This window comes from Arvicanthis niloticus, chromosome 1, assembly GCF_011762505.2.
Source record: "Arvicanthis niloticus isolate mArvNil1 chromosome 1, mArvNil1.pat.X, whole genome shotgun sequence".
In the NCBI taxonomy this organism is placed as follows: domain Eukaryota; kingdom Metazoa; phylum Chordata; class Mammalia; order Rodentia; family Muridae; genus Arvicanthis; species Arvicanthis niloticus.
Genome location: NC_047658.1, coordinates 19,514,352 through 19,527,765, shown reverse-complemented (window position 1 = coordinate 19,527,765; position 13,414 = coordinate 19,514,352). Strand labels below are relative to the sequence as shown.

Below are 13,414 nucleotides of genomic sequence, written 5' to 3'. Positions count from 1 at the left end.
ACATGCAGTCAAACCTGCACAAGGGTTGGCAGGGCCTACAGAGCGTTTACAAACTAGACAGAGACACAGGTTAGGAGGTCAGATTTAGGTTCCAGCATGTCCTTTGTGACGGCTTCCTGTGTCGGGCACAGAGACCACACAGCATTGGCCCAATGCAGAGGAGAAGATAGGGGAGTGACAGAGGCCCTCTGCCCTGGGAAATGGGCCTGAGTCTTCTATGCTGCCAGGAGTGGAAGGTCTTCAACGTTTAATGTGGTTTCTGTTAGATGGATTGGTTCTTAAACCATATTCAAAGAGGCACCCAGGGATGAGCAGTCGGGGACCTTCCAACATCATGCACTTGTGTTCTACCTGACTTTGGGCACTTTGTATTCTAAACAGAAGGACCACTAAAACACCACACACGAGGTAGACACAAGGGCTCTGGAACCGGAAGTCCAGGAACAAGCCCCACCCCCATCTTTGCAGGTTATCCTCCGCTGCCTTACTTTTCTCATTTATGAAGTGGGGCTGAGGGCCAAATGAGAGCATCCATGTGCTATGGAGGCATGGCACGTCCTCTGGAAAGGTCAGTCCCAGTCCCTGAGCTTGTCCAAAGAACTGGAATCAGATACAACTAAGAACTGGGAAGTTCTCAAAGGACAAAATAAGTTGGAACCAAGGATCAAAATCCAGATGCTGGCTGGGGCAGAGCTCAACGAAGGACCCCTTGCCTAGGATGCATACAAGGCCCAGAATTTGATCCTTTTGTAACAAACGAAAAATTATCCTGACACTGACAAGAGCCAGGCAGAGATAGGAAGTCAGAAATGGCCAGGTGTGGAGCCCATCATTTGTAGATTTTTTGTTTTTACTTTTGGTTTTTTGTTTATTTGTTTTTGTTCTGTTGTTCTGATTTTTTGAGACAGTGTATGTGTGTGTAGCCCTGGCTATTCTGGAACTCACTTTGCAGACCAGGCTGGCCTCGAACTTACAGAGATCTGCCTGCCTCTGCCTCTAGAGCGCATGCCCAGCTTTCATTTGCTTTTTAACTCTATAAACAAAATCACATCAGGATCATCCCAATAATAAATAGTAACATCTCATGGGCAAGAACTAGCAACGTGGCAAATGCAGGCGTCCCATCTACTCAACTTCAACCATCTGCTGCTGTCTGAATGATGACCACCACTGCTAAACTCTCTGACTTCTTTTAAAGGGGCCAGAAATCCAGACTGTAGTATAAAGATCTAGTTTACTCCTGGCCTATGTGGGCACCAGGCATACAAATAGTACACATACATCCATGCAGGCAAAATACTCATACACATGAAACAATTTTTTGTAAATGCTAACTGGGGGGAGATGGAGGCTATTCCATCCACGGGCTGGGAGATGCATTTGTCTTCAAGGTCCTCTGTGGTAGTTAGGTCTGGACAGTCATCAGGCAAGTTTCTATACTAAACAATCAGATTCTCCCAACCTCTTCCCTGCACACCCTCAAGGCGTCAACGTCTACTAGGGATCCTAGGAACCCCATTTCTCACCTTCCTGCTCCGTCCAGATTGTTGATTACCCCTAGAAGGTCCATGATGCAAAAGTAGAGCAGGCCCAGTACAAACCAAAATGGGCAGGGAACAGCAAAGAGAAGGACACTTTTTCTTGGTTTATTTCAAGAGAACAAAGAATCAGCCATCAAATTCTGTACAAAAACATGGTGTTAGAGTGTAGTCTGGGTCACCACCTGGGTCAGCCAGCCTCTTTCCCTTGCCTAAGCCCATAGCTTCCCCTAATTTATCAAAAACAGGACAACCATGCCCTACCCTCCCCCACACACAAAAAGCTAACAAATTCTGGGGATGAAAAATTATGAGACCCTCCTTAACTTTCTTCCTTCTTACCACCAATTCAGGAACTTCATGAAGGGAGCATCGTGGTCACAGCCAAGGTGGGCAGTCAGACATTGGCAGACGTAGTGTTTGGCAACCATGGGGCTGGGGTGGGATCTTGGAGAAGGGAGTCGACCTCCCCTGGCCCTGATCCAGAGAACACTCAAAACACAGTTTATAAAAAATCAGGGCCAGGTAGAAGAGAAAAAAGTCATCAGAATCAAAAACTAAATAGTGGAAAGATTTGTTTTTTGTTTTTCTTCTCTAAAAGGCAAAAGGCTACAAACAGCTCAGGTCCTGAACTCCCCAGGAGAGGGGTCTTCCATGGACCCCAAAACCCAGCTGGAGGGATGGGAAGCCAGGAAAAGTGAGCTCTTTACAAAGTCAACTCTGAATAGGAAGGCTCTTGGTCTCCAGCAGCCTTCCTCTGCCTCCTGCCCTGCCTTGGAGAAGGCTCGTGAGGCCAGGGTTATGCCGGCAAGCTCAGCTTCTTCCCCTTTAGGACTGTGGAGAGAGAGACAAGGTGGGCCTTACCTTCCACCCTACAGAGGGGCACCTCCCACCCTGAGCAAGGTCTGCTGTACAAGGAGAGGGAACCCCCAGAACTCTGCATCCTGAACTACTAGGTTGAGTCTAGATCAACCAGGGGTGGAACAAGAATCATGACTTTGTCATAAGGCCTGAGGAAAGGAGGCCTCGAGCATGCTCTGTTTTCAGTAGTGCTGACTAGAAACCTGGATCGCTACAGAAAGGGGCAGACGGACTAGCAGGGTTGACTAGACAATGACCACTGACCCCTTCCAACATTCCAAGCCTTAATTCTTGGGCCCGAGAACAACCTGACCTCCAAGCTCTTGTCTTGATTGTCCCAGACTCTCTATGTTTTGTGATTCTTAGGCTAGCCTGAAGCTCAACACAATCCTGCCTTAGCTTCCATGGTGCTGAAATGACAGACTTGGCCTTATTGACTCTTTCCTTCACAAACTGATTCCTGGTCTTTAGGTTTTTGCTTAAACATCACTTTAAGATGCCCACAGGCCCTGGTTAAGGCAGGGCCCGCCTTGTAACTCATCACCCCAAGAATGTATGCCTGCCTTCACCCAGTCAGTGACCCTCCCTATCCTAAGTATCACCTGAGCCCCATCCCTCAAGTGATATTTAGGAATAAACAGACCCGGGCCCATGGAATACAGGAATGGGGAGAGAGCAGACCCCTTTCAGCCAGCCCTGCACCCCAGCTACCTTTGGTGATATAGAGGTAGAAGAAATCGCAGTAGAGGACTGTCTGGACCAGGCCAGCAACAATGGCGATGAGGTCAAAGAAGCCCTCGAAGTGGTAGCGCCAGATCCAGTTGAAGAGATAGAGTGTACGGTAGACACCCAGTGCAAACAGGTAATGGCTGGTGATGGTCTCCGCCTCACCCGTCTTGCTCACCATGAACAACTGTGGCAAGATCGCCACTGACTCCAGGTAGATGGAGAAAGTCCAGAGGATCTGCAGAGGTAAGGGACAGGATGAGGAACTGTCAGCAGCATCACAGGACAAGCACTATGAACAGACTCTAGCACTCAAGATGTGCCGCATCCTAGTAAGCCCACACCACCAGGCCATCACCACAGCCCTCTAACTAAAGCCTGGGACAATCAGACCCTTTCCCACGACCACTCCAGCGACCACTCCAGCACTTCTCATCTACATCCCCCAAGAGCAGAAGGCACCCAGCTCCATCCCCTCTCCCCATCTCTGTGGTCTCATTCAGCCTGGTCTAGAGTGAGACAGCCAAGGCTACACAGAAACACCCTCCCCCCAAAAAACATACTGTTATCCTTGCTTAAAATTCCCTGGTGGCTTGTTACTACTCAGAATAAAATCTAGACTCCAGACCTTTCCCTCTCTCTCTCTGGGCAGTACAGACCACGTTTCCTCCTGCCACAGGGCCTTTGTACGTGCCCTACCCCAGCATATCATCCCGCTGAGCCCTCCTCATCAGCCAGTCACTTCCTAGAAAAGGCCCACCTTGGACATTCTTCCTCCAAGACTCTTGACAATCTGCCTTTTCAGATTATTTGTTTTATTTAAAATTTTAAAAATTTGACTAAAAGTACTGGCTGCATATCTAGAAGATTTGGTTTTGGTTCCCAGCACCCACAACTATAACTCCAGTCTCAGGAGATCCAACACCCTCTTCTGGCCTGTGGGGATGAGGTATATATGCACTGCACAGACATACATGCAGGTAAAATACCCACTGAGGTGGTTTGTATATGCTTGGCCCGAGGAGTGGTATTATTAGGAGGTGTGGCCTTGTTGGAAGAAATGTGTCACTGTGGGGGTGGGCTTTGAGACCCTTCCTCCTAGCTGCAGTTGAATCAAGATGTAAAACTCTCAGCTCCTCCCCATCATGCCTGCCTGGACACTGCCATGCTCCCACCATGATGATAATGGACTGAACCTCTGAACCTGTAAGCCAGCTACAATTAAATGTTGTCCTTATAAGAGTTGCCTTGGTCATGGTTCACAGCAGTGAAACCCCAACTAAGAAAGAAGTTTGTACCAGGGACTGAGGTGTTGCTGTGATAGGCCTGGCCGTGCTTTTGTTTGGAGGAATGTGGATTTTAGGACTTCGGATTTGGAAAGTAGTGGAATGCTTTAAGTGGGACATAATGGGGCACGCTAATAGGAATATGGAAGGCACTGGTGCTGAGGGTGATTTGAACTCTAGAGATCATTCTTATGTTTTGGTGAAGAATGTTCCTTTTTGCCCTTGTCTGAAGAGTCTACCTGAGTCTAAGGTAAAGAGAATTTCAATTAATTGCATTAACAAAGGAAGTCTCTGAAATGCCTAGCATAGACTTTGTCCTCTGGTTTTCTATCTTGAAGAGTATTTTGATCAAGTGTAGCAAGCTTAGAAAGGAAAAATACAAAATGTATGGTTCAAAGAGTAAAGGGGCACCAGGAAGTGCAATGAAGCTAAATCTTGTGTTCAAGGATATGAGATGGAATTAAGGGAATGGTGACCTCGAGGCAAGATCCCGATAGACTTCTGCACTTGCAGTTGTCTGAGGGAGAGTTACACCATGTTAGACATTATTATGACCTTGTCATTGTTTTCATTTGAACATAAGGAGACTGGATTACGTGTCAAATTGACAAGGGTCAGATTGTGATGGCTATTCTGTTTTCAACTTGATTAAGATCTATAATGAAAAGCTGAGGTCCAGGCATAGTGGTACACACCTTTAATCCCAGGAGACACAGGCAAGCAGATTTCTGAGTTCAAGGTCAGCCTGGTACATAGCAAGTACCAGGTAAAGAAAAGCTTAAGTCCAGGCATGGCTTTGCCCAACATTCAGGAGACAGAGCCATTCAGATCTCAAGGTCAATCTACAAAGTAAGTTCTAAGACAGCCAAACTTAGACAGTGAAGGAGTTAGAAAACAGAAAGCTGGTAATAGAATAAGGGCCAGGCTGGAGAGATGGCTCAGTGGTTAAGAGCACTGACTGCTCTTCCAGAGGTCCTGAGTTCAATTCTCAGCAACCACATGGTGGCTCACAACCATCTGTAATGGGATCTGATGCCCTCTTCTGGTGTGTCTGAAGACAATGACAGTGTACTCATATACATAAATATTTTTTAAAAGGGGGGAGGGGTGCCAATGTTCTAGCTCCTGCAAGCTGCAGAACTCAACAGCTTTGGCCACATGGCTCTGGCTTTAGAGTCAAGAGTAGAAGGGACTACTGGGACAATTGATATCTGGTTAGCTGGAGCTAAGAAGTTAGGAAAAGAACAGCATTACTGAGGAGAAATCTTCTGGGAAGTGTTTTCTGAAAGAACAAAGAAGCTGTGTTCTAGAGGCAGCCAGGGTTGTACCTTGTGCTGTGGCTGGACTTGGTAATGTCTAAGAGTCATCCAGGTGGTACTGGTTTTGAAAGCATGAAGGTGTCATGAAGAGCAGAGGCTTGGCACTGTGAGAGGCCATGGAAGGCCATTGGTGAAGATGCAGCCTCAGCTGCAGTTGACGGCCCAGGACTGAAGGGGTCATGCAAAGGAGTTGAGGCTTGGCACCATGAAGAAAGCCTATGAGAGGCTATTGGTGAAGCCTAGTTGCAGTAGAAGACCCCACTGTATTGGAGATGCAAGTGCCATGGGATGATCACAAGAACAGCAGCAGCAGTAAAGTGGGGTCAGCCAGAGCCTAGAGTGCTACAGAGGACAGAGCTGGAGAAGCCCAGAAGATCACGTGTGGATCCTAGACATTGGAACACAAGCTGTCAAACTGAAGTTGTCTTGGAGACCCCAAGATGTTCGAGATGCCAGAACCGTGGAATTCCTTCTGAGGAAAGCTGCTAACAGGGAGTGGAACCAGCCAAAGAGAAAGTAGTTTTTTTGCAGTCCACAAAGATGAAAGGAGTTGGAGATCAGAAGAGTGCTTTGACATCAGACATGGAGATGCAGAGTTTGGAATTTGCCCAGCTGGTTTTTTTGGGTCTTGCTTCAGTCCAGTATTTCCTCACTCTGACATTTTGGAGTAGTAAAGTCTATCCTGTGATGTTGGAGGTATGTGATCTGCTTTTTAATTTTGATTTTATAGGGATTAGAGTTAAGCGACTGGATGAATCTCAGAAGAGACTTTGAACTTTCAACATTGTTGAGACTGTTATAAACTATGGGACTTTTGACATTGGACTAATGTATTTTGCATTATGCTATGGCTAGGCATGGCCCCCATAGACTCGAGTTTTAACAATCCTATGGGGCCAGGGAGTGGAATGTAGTGGTTTGAATGTGCTAAGCCTAGGGAGTGGCAACTATTAGAAGGTGTGGCCTTGTTGGTGGAAGTACATCACTGTAAGGGCGGCCTTTGAGACCTTCCTCCTAACTGCCTTGGAGACCGTCCTCTCCTGGCTGCAGGTGGGTCAAGACATAGAACTCTTAGCTCCTTTCTAGCACCACGCTTCCTACCTTGATGATAAAGGACTAAACCTCAGGAGCTGTAAGCTAGCCTCAGTGAAATGTTTGTCCTTTATAAGAGTTGACTTGGTCATGATGTCTCTTCACAGCAATGAAAACTTGAAGGCACCTACACACATAAAAATGTTTATGTGTAGTATTTCCTCACTCTGACATTTTAGAGTAGTAATGTCTATCCTGTGATGTTGGAGGTATGTGATCTGCTTTTCTTTTATAGGGGATTAGAGTTAAGTGATTGAATGCATCTCAGAAGAGACTTTGAATTTTCATGTTTAGCTTGCCCTACACGTTGCCCTACATGGTATCTGCAGAGACCAGAGGAGAAAGAACACCAGATCCCCAGGAAGTGGAGTTAACAGGAGACTTCCAGCCACCATATGGGTGCTGGGAATCTAACCCCAGCATTGAAATATTAGCAAGTGCTTATAATGACTGAGCCATCTTTCCAGCCCTATTTATGTGTGTGTGTGTGCATCAGAGTGTATGTATGTGCACCACATGTGCTCAGGACAAGAGCATATCAGATTCCCTGGATCTGAACTTCCGGGGAGATGTTAGCCACTATGTGCTAGGAGCTGAAGCCAACAAAGTCTTCTGCAAAAATCAGCACATGAAGTGGCACGTGCCTTTAATCCCAGCACTCGGGAGGCAGAACTCTCCACATTTGAGGTCAACCTGGCCTACAGAGCAAATTGCATGACAGCCAAGGCTACACAGAGAGACCTTGTCTCAAAATACAAAAAAAAAAAAAAAAAAAAACCAAACCCAAAACAAGTAATCAACCACTGAACCACCTCTCCTACATCGTTTTGTTTGGGGGGCTTTGTTTTATGTTGTTTTGAGACAAGGTGTTACTATATAGCCTGGCTGGCCTGGAATTCACAGAGAGTCTCCAACTTCTCAAGTGCTGGGGTTAAAGGCATGTTCTACCAAACCTGGCCTCTTTGTTTACTTTTTTGAAAGAATCTTGTTAGAAAGCCTGGGCTGTTGGCTCCATGACAGCCCAGGCCAGCACTGTACCCAGGAACCCACTGTCACTACACACTATTTGTTCACTGTACATTGCATGCCATCCTGTCATGGCTCCTTTCTGTGAATCCTCTGAGGCCTGGAACTTGTGTCTTGTTCACCCCAGGGTCCTCAGCACCAGGCACAGCTCCTGAACTAGGGAGGCAATGAGTCACCTAAAGTGAGCAGCTACAAAGGGATGCCCATGTACAACAAAGCCACCCTTAAGAGAGCACGGACAGCCACCTTGATGACCAGGTCATCACAGCCTCTTCAAAGGCCCTGCTCTCTGAAAGTCCCACCTGGGTACACGATCAGCTACATACCCGAAACCTCCCTTCTGAGAACAAAGTCAGGTGGCAGCTGTGGCTTCTCCCCAGTTGTTTTGGTTTAGAGAAGGAAGTGAGAAAGACAGGACATGCTGGTAACAATCTAGAAACTCTCTTACACCATGGGACACTAACTGGCTTCAGCCTTAATATTTCAAGGTGGGTCCAGCTATAATCCTCATTATACATATGAGCAAACTGAGGACCCAAAAACTAAGAACCCCACTCCCCGCAGGAGGACTCCAGGCCTATTCCCTTGACTATCCAGACTCCTCCAGGTGACCTTTCAAGAAATATACCCATTAGGCTGATCGGCCCTCAGCTCTCATCCCTGAGGTGACCCTAGGGACTGAAGCACAGAAATACAAAAAAACAGGCCTGTTGAACTTTATCTATTTGATATCTGAATTATTTTTTAAATGTTTTAGATTTATTTCATGTGTGTTACTATGTTTTTTTTTCTTTATTTTGTGTGTATGTGTATGTGTGTGAGAGAGACAGACAGACAGACAGACAGACAGACACTGACTCACATAGGCCAGGCTGTCCTTCAACCCAGAGATCCACCTGCTTCAGCTACCTGAATGCTGGGATTAAAGGTGTGAACCACCATGCTCAGCTAAATTTTTTAAATTAATGTGTATCAATGTTATGTTTATGCCTGGTGCCACAGAGGTCAGAAAAGGATATTGGGTTCCCTGGAACTGGAGTCAGATGACTGGGACCAAATATGTATGTGTGTGTTAAAAACCGGACCACATGCTTCGGACATGCTCATAATCATTTCTCTCCAGACACATGAATTCTTTAAGATCTGTTCTTATTTTTATTTATGTGTATGTCTGTATGCCTATATAAGTGAATGCCACATAGACAGTGGGTACCTGTGGAGGACAGAAAAATAGCATAGGACCCCCTGGACTTAAGTGATAGGTAGCTGTGACTGCCTGATACAAGTCAAGTCCTGGGGGCCAAATTCTGCAGGAACAGGGAATACTCTTAACTGCTGAGCTGCCTCTAGCCCCGAATCTGAACTTTATTTTGTTTCATTTATTTGTATGATTATTAATTCACTCATTCATTTAGGGGCATGGTCTCACTATATATTCTTGGCTGGCTGGGAACTCATTGAGATCTACCTGTTTCCACCTCAGATTAAACACAGGCACCCTGACAGCTGTGAGGGACAGGCTTGTAATCCCAGCTCTTGGGAGGATGAAGCAAGAGTTTTAATTTAAACTGATGGCCATTCTAGCCTACACAGCAAAATCTTGTCTTAAAAAATTTTCCCCTCTTAGAGTGTACTATTTACTAGCATAGACTCAGAAGACAGTCACCCTCTCTGCTTATCCCACCTCAGTCAGTCTCCCAACCAGGAGAATGAGTTGAGTGACCCCAACTTGGCTGTGGTAGGGAATAAATCAACCGTTGAGGTAATGCCCGTGCCACGGTGGTAGTGGTGCATTTGCAGTCAGGATCTAGCTGGGCTCCCAGTACGACAACCACCCTCCCCCTGGTACTTCTGCGGGCCCGTGGACCAATGTTGACTTCAGTCTGCATAGTGCTTTTACTAATACATTTTTGAGCTTTGCACAGTAGCAATATCATAGCCAATAAAGTTTATCCAAGGTGCAATTATTGCTAATTGAAAACATTTCTCCTGGTGTGGTGATGGAACATGCCTTTCTTTAATCCCAGCACTCAAATTCAGGAGACAGAGGCAGGCAGATCTCTAGAGTTTGAGGCAAGCCTGGTCTGGTCTACAGAGCACCCAGAGCTACAGAGCAATCTCATCTCAAAGACATCAAAAAAGAAAAAAAAAAATTTTTTTCCCAATACCCCACCATGGCAATTGGCACCAGTAATTTTTAACAATCTCTGTGGAGACTTAAAAATAAGAGAGAAGGAAAAAGAAATATATCTTGAATATATGGCTAAAACTTTAAAGCTAGATCTTGTCCGAGGACTCCCAAATTTCAGCTTCTGTTGAAAACCTCAGCCTATCTGACCCCCAGGGCTGGCTCCCTGTAAGACAGGAGTGGGCTGCAAAGGGAAGGACTTCCAGCTGATGATACATACAGACCCAACCAAAACACCAAAGGGTTAAAAATCCAAACAGCTACCACCTGGAGGCAGACATACCATACAAGGACTAGCCAGTCCCTCCACAAATGCTGATTGGTCCTTTCCCATCTTAAACTAGACCGCTCTAAACACATTAACCTCCCATCACAGCTGAGTGAGCTGGAGTGCTCAGTGGTACACAGGACCGAGGCTCCATCCTGCACCAGGCAGAAGGATGCTAAAAGGTACGGACTGACTGCATCTTGCCTTTTGGTTGTGTGTCCTTTTTTGCTGCTGCCAGCCTTTAGTGCTGGAGCCATCGCTCCAGCTACTCTTTTCCCCATGTTACAAAAGCCAAGTGTACACTGGTCCATAGCCCCACCAACATCCAGTTGAAGAAGCAAGCTTCTAATCCCTGTACCTCAGCTCCAGAGTCTCTGTATATAACCAACAGGCAACCCTGAACTCAGTAACCCTCTCATGACCCATCTTACAGTGGGGAAACTGAGGCAAAGAAAAGACAAGTCACAGGCTGAAGTCATTATAGTAGAAATCAGAGCTCCCAATCAGGGGCAGTGACATACAGCTATAATCCAGGCAATGAAGCAAGAGGATTGTAAGTTCTAAACCAGGCCCTATCTCAAAACACCAATGATTGACAGTGGCTTGAGGGCAAAGCACTGGCCTCACACACACAAGGCCCTAGACTTTATCTCCAACACTTCCTGGGAGGGAAAACAAAAAACAAAAAAAACAACTAAAAATACCACGTGGATCTGGGATTTAAATTCAAGTGACCTCACCCCAGAGTTCTGCTTGCTATTCCCAACTAACCCTCGGCAGCCCAGTTCTTACTGGACTGGGCACCCTAGGACAATCAGACGACTTAAGGATCCGTTTCCTCAGCTGGCCAGCATACGTTAACTGCTCAGAGCAGCACGTGCTATGCAGTGTTGTGACTGTGCTCACAACGTCTGCCACCTCGAACCTAGGCCGAGCATGTCGCTCCTGAATGAGGAAGCCTCAGCAACTGTAGAGGAAGACACCTGACAGGGCCTGCTGTCAGACACTCTACCCCTGCCCAACCACTACACAGTCCCAGCAGAAACCTACCTCCAGAGGAGTGAAGTCATGGTTGACCAGGAACGCCAAAATAGCAGTAGGAACGACGAGGAACTCCACCCGGAAAGTGTCGTGGTTCCCGTCGTAAGTGGCTTTGAACTTGCTGTAGATCATCCACACCGTGGTAAAGGAACAAGCTATGTAGACCACCTGATAAGAGGGTACAGGGCACCTCAGCTCACAGGTAGAGCCTCAGGTCGTGAGTGAGAAATCATGTTCCCAGCCCACCTCCCTCAGACCATATGTCCAGGCCCAAGCCTCTTTAGTGACTCTTCCCTGATCCCTGGCCACAGGGGGCTGACTGCAACTTTACCTTCATGCAAGTGTTGTAGAGTGAAATGTAGTTGGTGAACAGGTCCAGATATCGGGCAGTGAACACCACAGCAAATAGGACTTGGCTCTTCCCTGAAATGCCTGGTTAAGACAGAACGAGGGGCAGGGTGGGGGGGAGCTGGAGGTGGGCTACTTGGGCAATAATAAATCAACATGCAGCGCCTGGGCCAGCCGGCTGGAACTCTAGAACACGGCGGTCCCCAAAGGCCTTTCAGCCTGAGCACGGCCCTTTCCCACTATCCACAGCCAGGGGGCAGCCGGCCCCAAAAAATACTACAGACCGAGGCTCCATCCCAGGCTAGGCCTCACCGGTACTAATGTCTCCTTCAGGTTCCCCTGACAGTCTGGACCTACATTGGGACCCAGGGAGAGCCCTTCCTGACTTCAACCTCCCAGTCGGTCACCTTCCTCCCTCTCCCTTCCTGGCCTTCCACAGTCCACGTCACCAACTCCCAGCCACCTCCCCGCCTGCCATGGCTCCTAGTTCCCAGACCCGGAACACCCATAGCTGTCCCAAAGGGTGCTGCAGAAGGTTGAACTGAGCGCCCGAAGCCACCCCCACCAAACTATGTGTACCCCTTAGTCTAGGAAAAGGAGCTGACCCCCTGGTGACCCTAGAACTACAAGAGGGATCCCCAGCAGGCAGTCCGGGAGGACTCTGACCTGCCGAGCTCCAGGCTTCCCGGGGCCCCAGGGCGGCCCGCTCCCGCCCCCTCTCCGCGGGGGGGGCTCTCACCCGCACACGATCGGGACTTCCAGATTTTGAGCAGTAACAAGATGATAGCTAGGAGGTGGGAGAGGTCTCCCAGGAATCGAAAGAGGTTCATGACTGGGGGACTCGGGCAGGGCTGATCTGGGAGGAGGCTGGCTGGCCGGGCTGCCCCGGAGCTGCGGTGCTGCTGGGTTGAGGGCGGGAGAGAAGCCCTTCGGTAGCTCAGCTCCGGGGAAGGGGCTCTGGAAGGTTAGCCGAGGCCGGAGCTGGTGGTAAAGCTGGCTAGGAGAAAAGGGAGGAGGGCCGAGGTGGGAAGGGAGGAGTCTGGGCTGGAGCACCACCCCAAGGGCGGGTTGACTCTCTGCCGCCCTCTGGCGCCTTCCATCTGCCTTGCAGAGTCGTATCGAATAAGCTTTCCTCAGCCTTCTACTAATTGATGGAAGGGTCTTTAAGGTCCTACATTCCCAGGTGCCTTCTCTTTAATAAGGAACTGTAGAGAGGCCCCTAACCTCTACCCTTAAGCAGGAATGTTGGAGTTTTAATTCTGAATCTAAAGATCCTAGAGCTGCCTTGGGTGATGGGGCAGGCTGTAATCTTCGTACTGGGAGGATGAAGCAGAAAGACTCCCCCCACCCCCCATTCCAGGCCCAGGCCTCCACAGTAACAGTCTATTCCTACACAAATTATTAATACTAATAGTAACAACAACAACAATAATCCTGGAGACTAAGAGGGTAGACTTCTGGCTTTGTCTGCGCTCTCTAGTCCCAATTCAGTGAGAAGACCCAGGCCCCACTGACACATACCTGGGGATCCAGACGGAGCATACTACCTCTGCAATCCTAACCCTGACAATCACTTTATTGCTCAACATTCTGGCCTGGTTATCTACACCCATAACCCCACCCTTCTAAGACCCAAAATGTCAGGTCCTGGATCTTTCAGAAACAGTATGCCCTGTGTCCTCCCACATCTGAGGGCACGAGAAGCAGGGTTCCAGGAGTGG

The 13,414-nt window shown here is 47.9% G+C and overlaps 1 protein-coding gene across 1 annotated transcript; it reads right to left on the bottom strand.

Annotated features, from left to right (window-relative positions):
- Nucleotides 1–1,630: 1,630 nt before the first annotated feature.
- Nucleotides 1,631–12,727, bottom strand: Kdelr1 (KDEL endoplasmic reticulum protein retention receptor 1). The gene is made up of 5 exons (XM_034486292.2): nucleotides 12,433–12,727; nucleotides 11,677–11,777; nucleotides 11,355–11,513; nucleotides 3,111–3,363; nucleotides 1,631–2,372 (listed from the first exon to the last, which is right to left on the bottom strand). The coding sequence occupies exons 1-5, from the start codon at nucleotides 12,521–12,523 to the stop codon at nucleotides 2,338–2,340; spliced, it is 639 nt and encodes a 212-aa protein (XP_034342183.1). The 5' UTR covers nucleotides 12,524–12,727; the 3' UTR covers nucleotides 1,631–2,337.
- Between the last annotated feature and the right edge of the window lie 687 nt (nucleotides 12,728–13,414).

What these genes read in the sequence shown, in the direction of transcription:
- Kdelr1 (XM_034486292.2), bottom strand. Translation starts at nt 12,523, where the DNA reads ATGAACCTCTTTCGATTCCTGGGAGACCTCTCCCACCTCCTAGCTATC. An exon ending in GAAGTCCCGATCGTGTGCGG is followed by an intron (nt 11,778 to 12,432) that starts GTGAGAGCCCCC and finishes TGTCTTAACCAG; the next exon opens with GCATTTCAGGGAAGAGCCAA. An exon ending in CTACCTCTATATCACCAAAG is followed by an intron (nt 2,373 to 3,110) that starts GTAGCTGGGGTG and finishes CTCTCTCCACAG; the next exon opens with TCCTAAAGGGGAAGAAGCTG.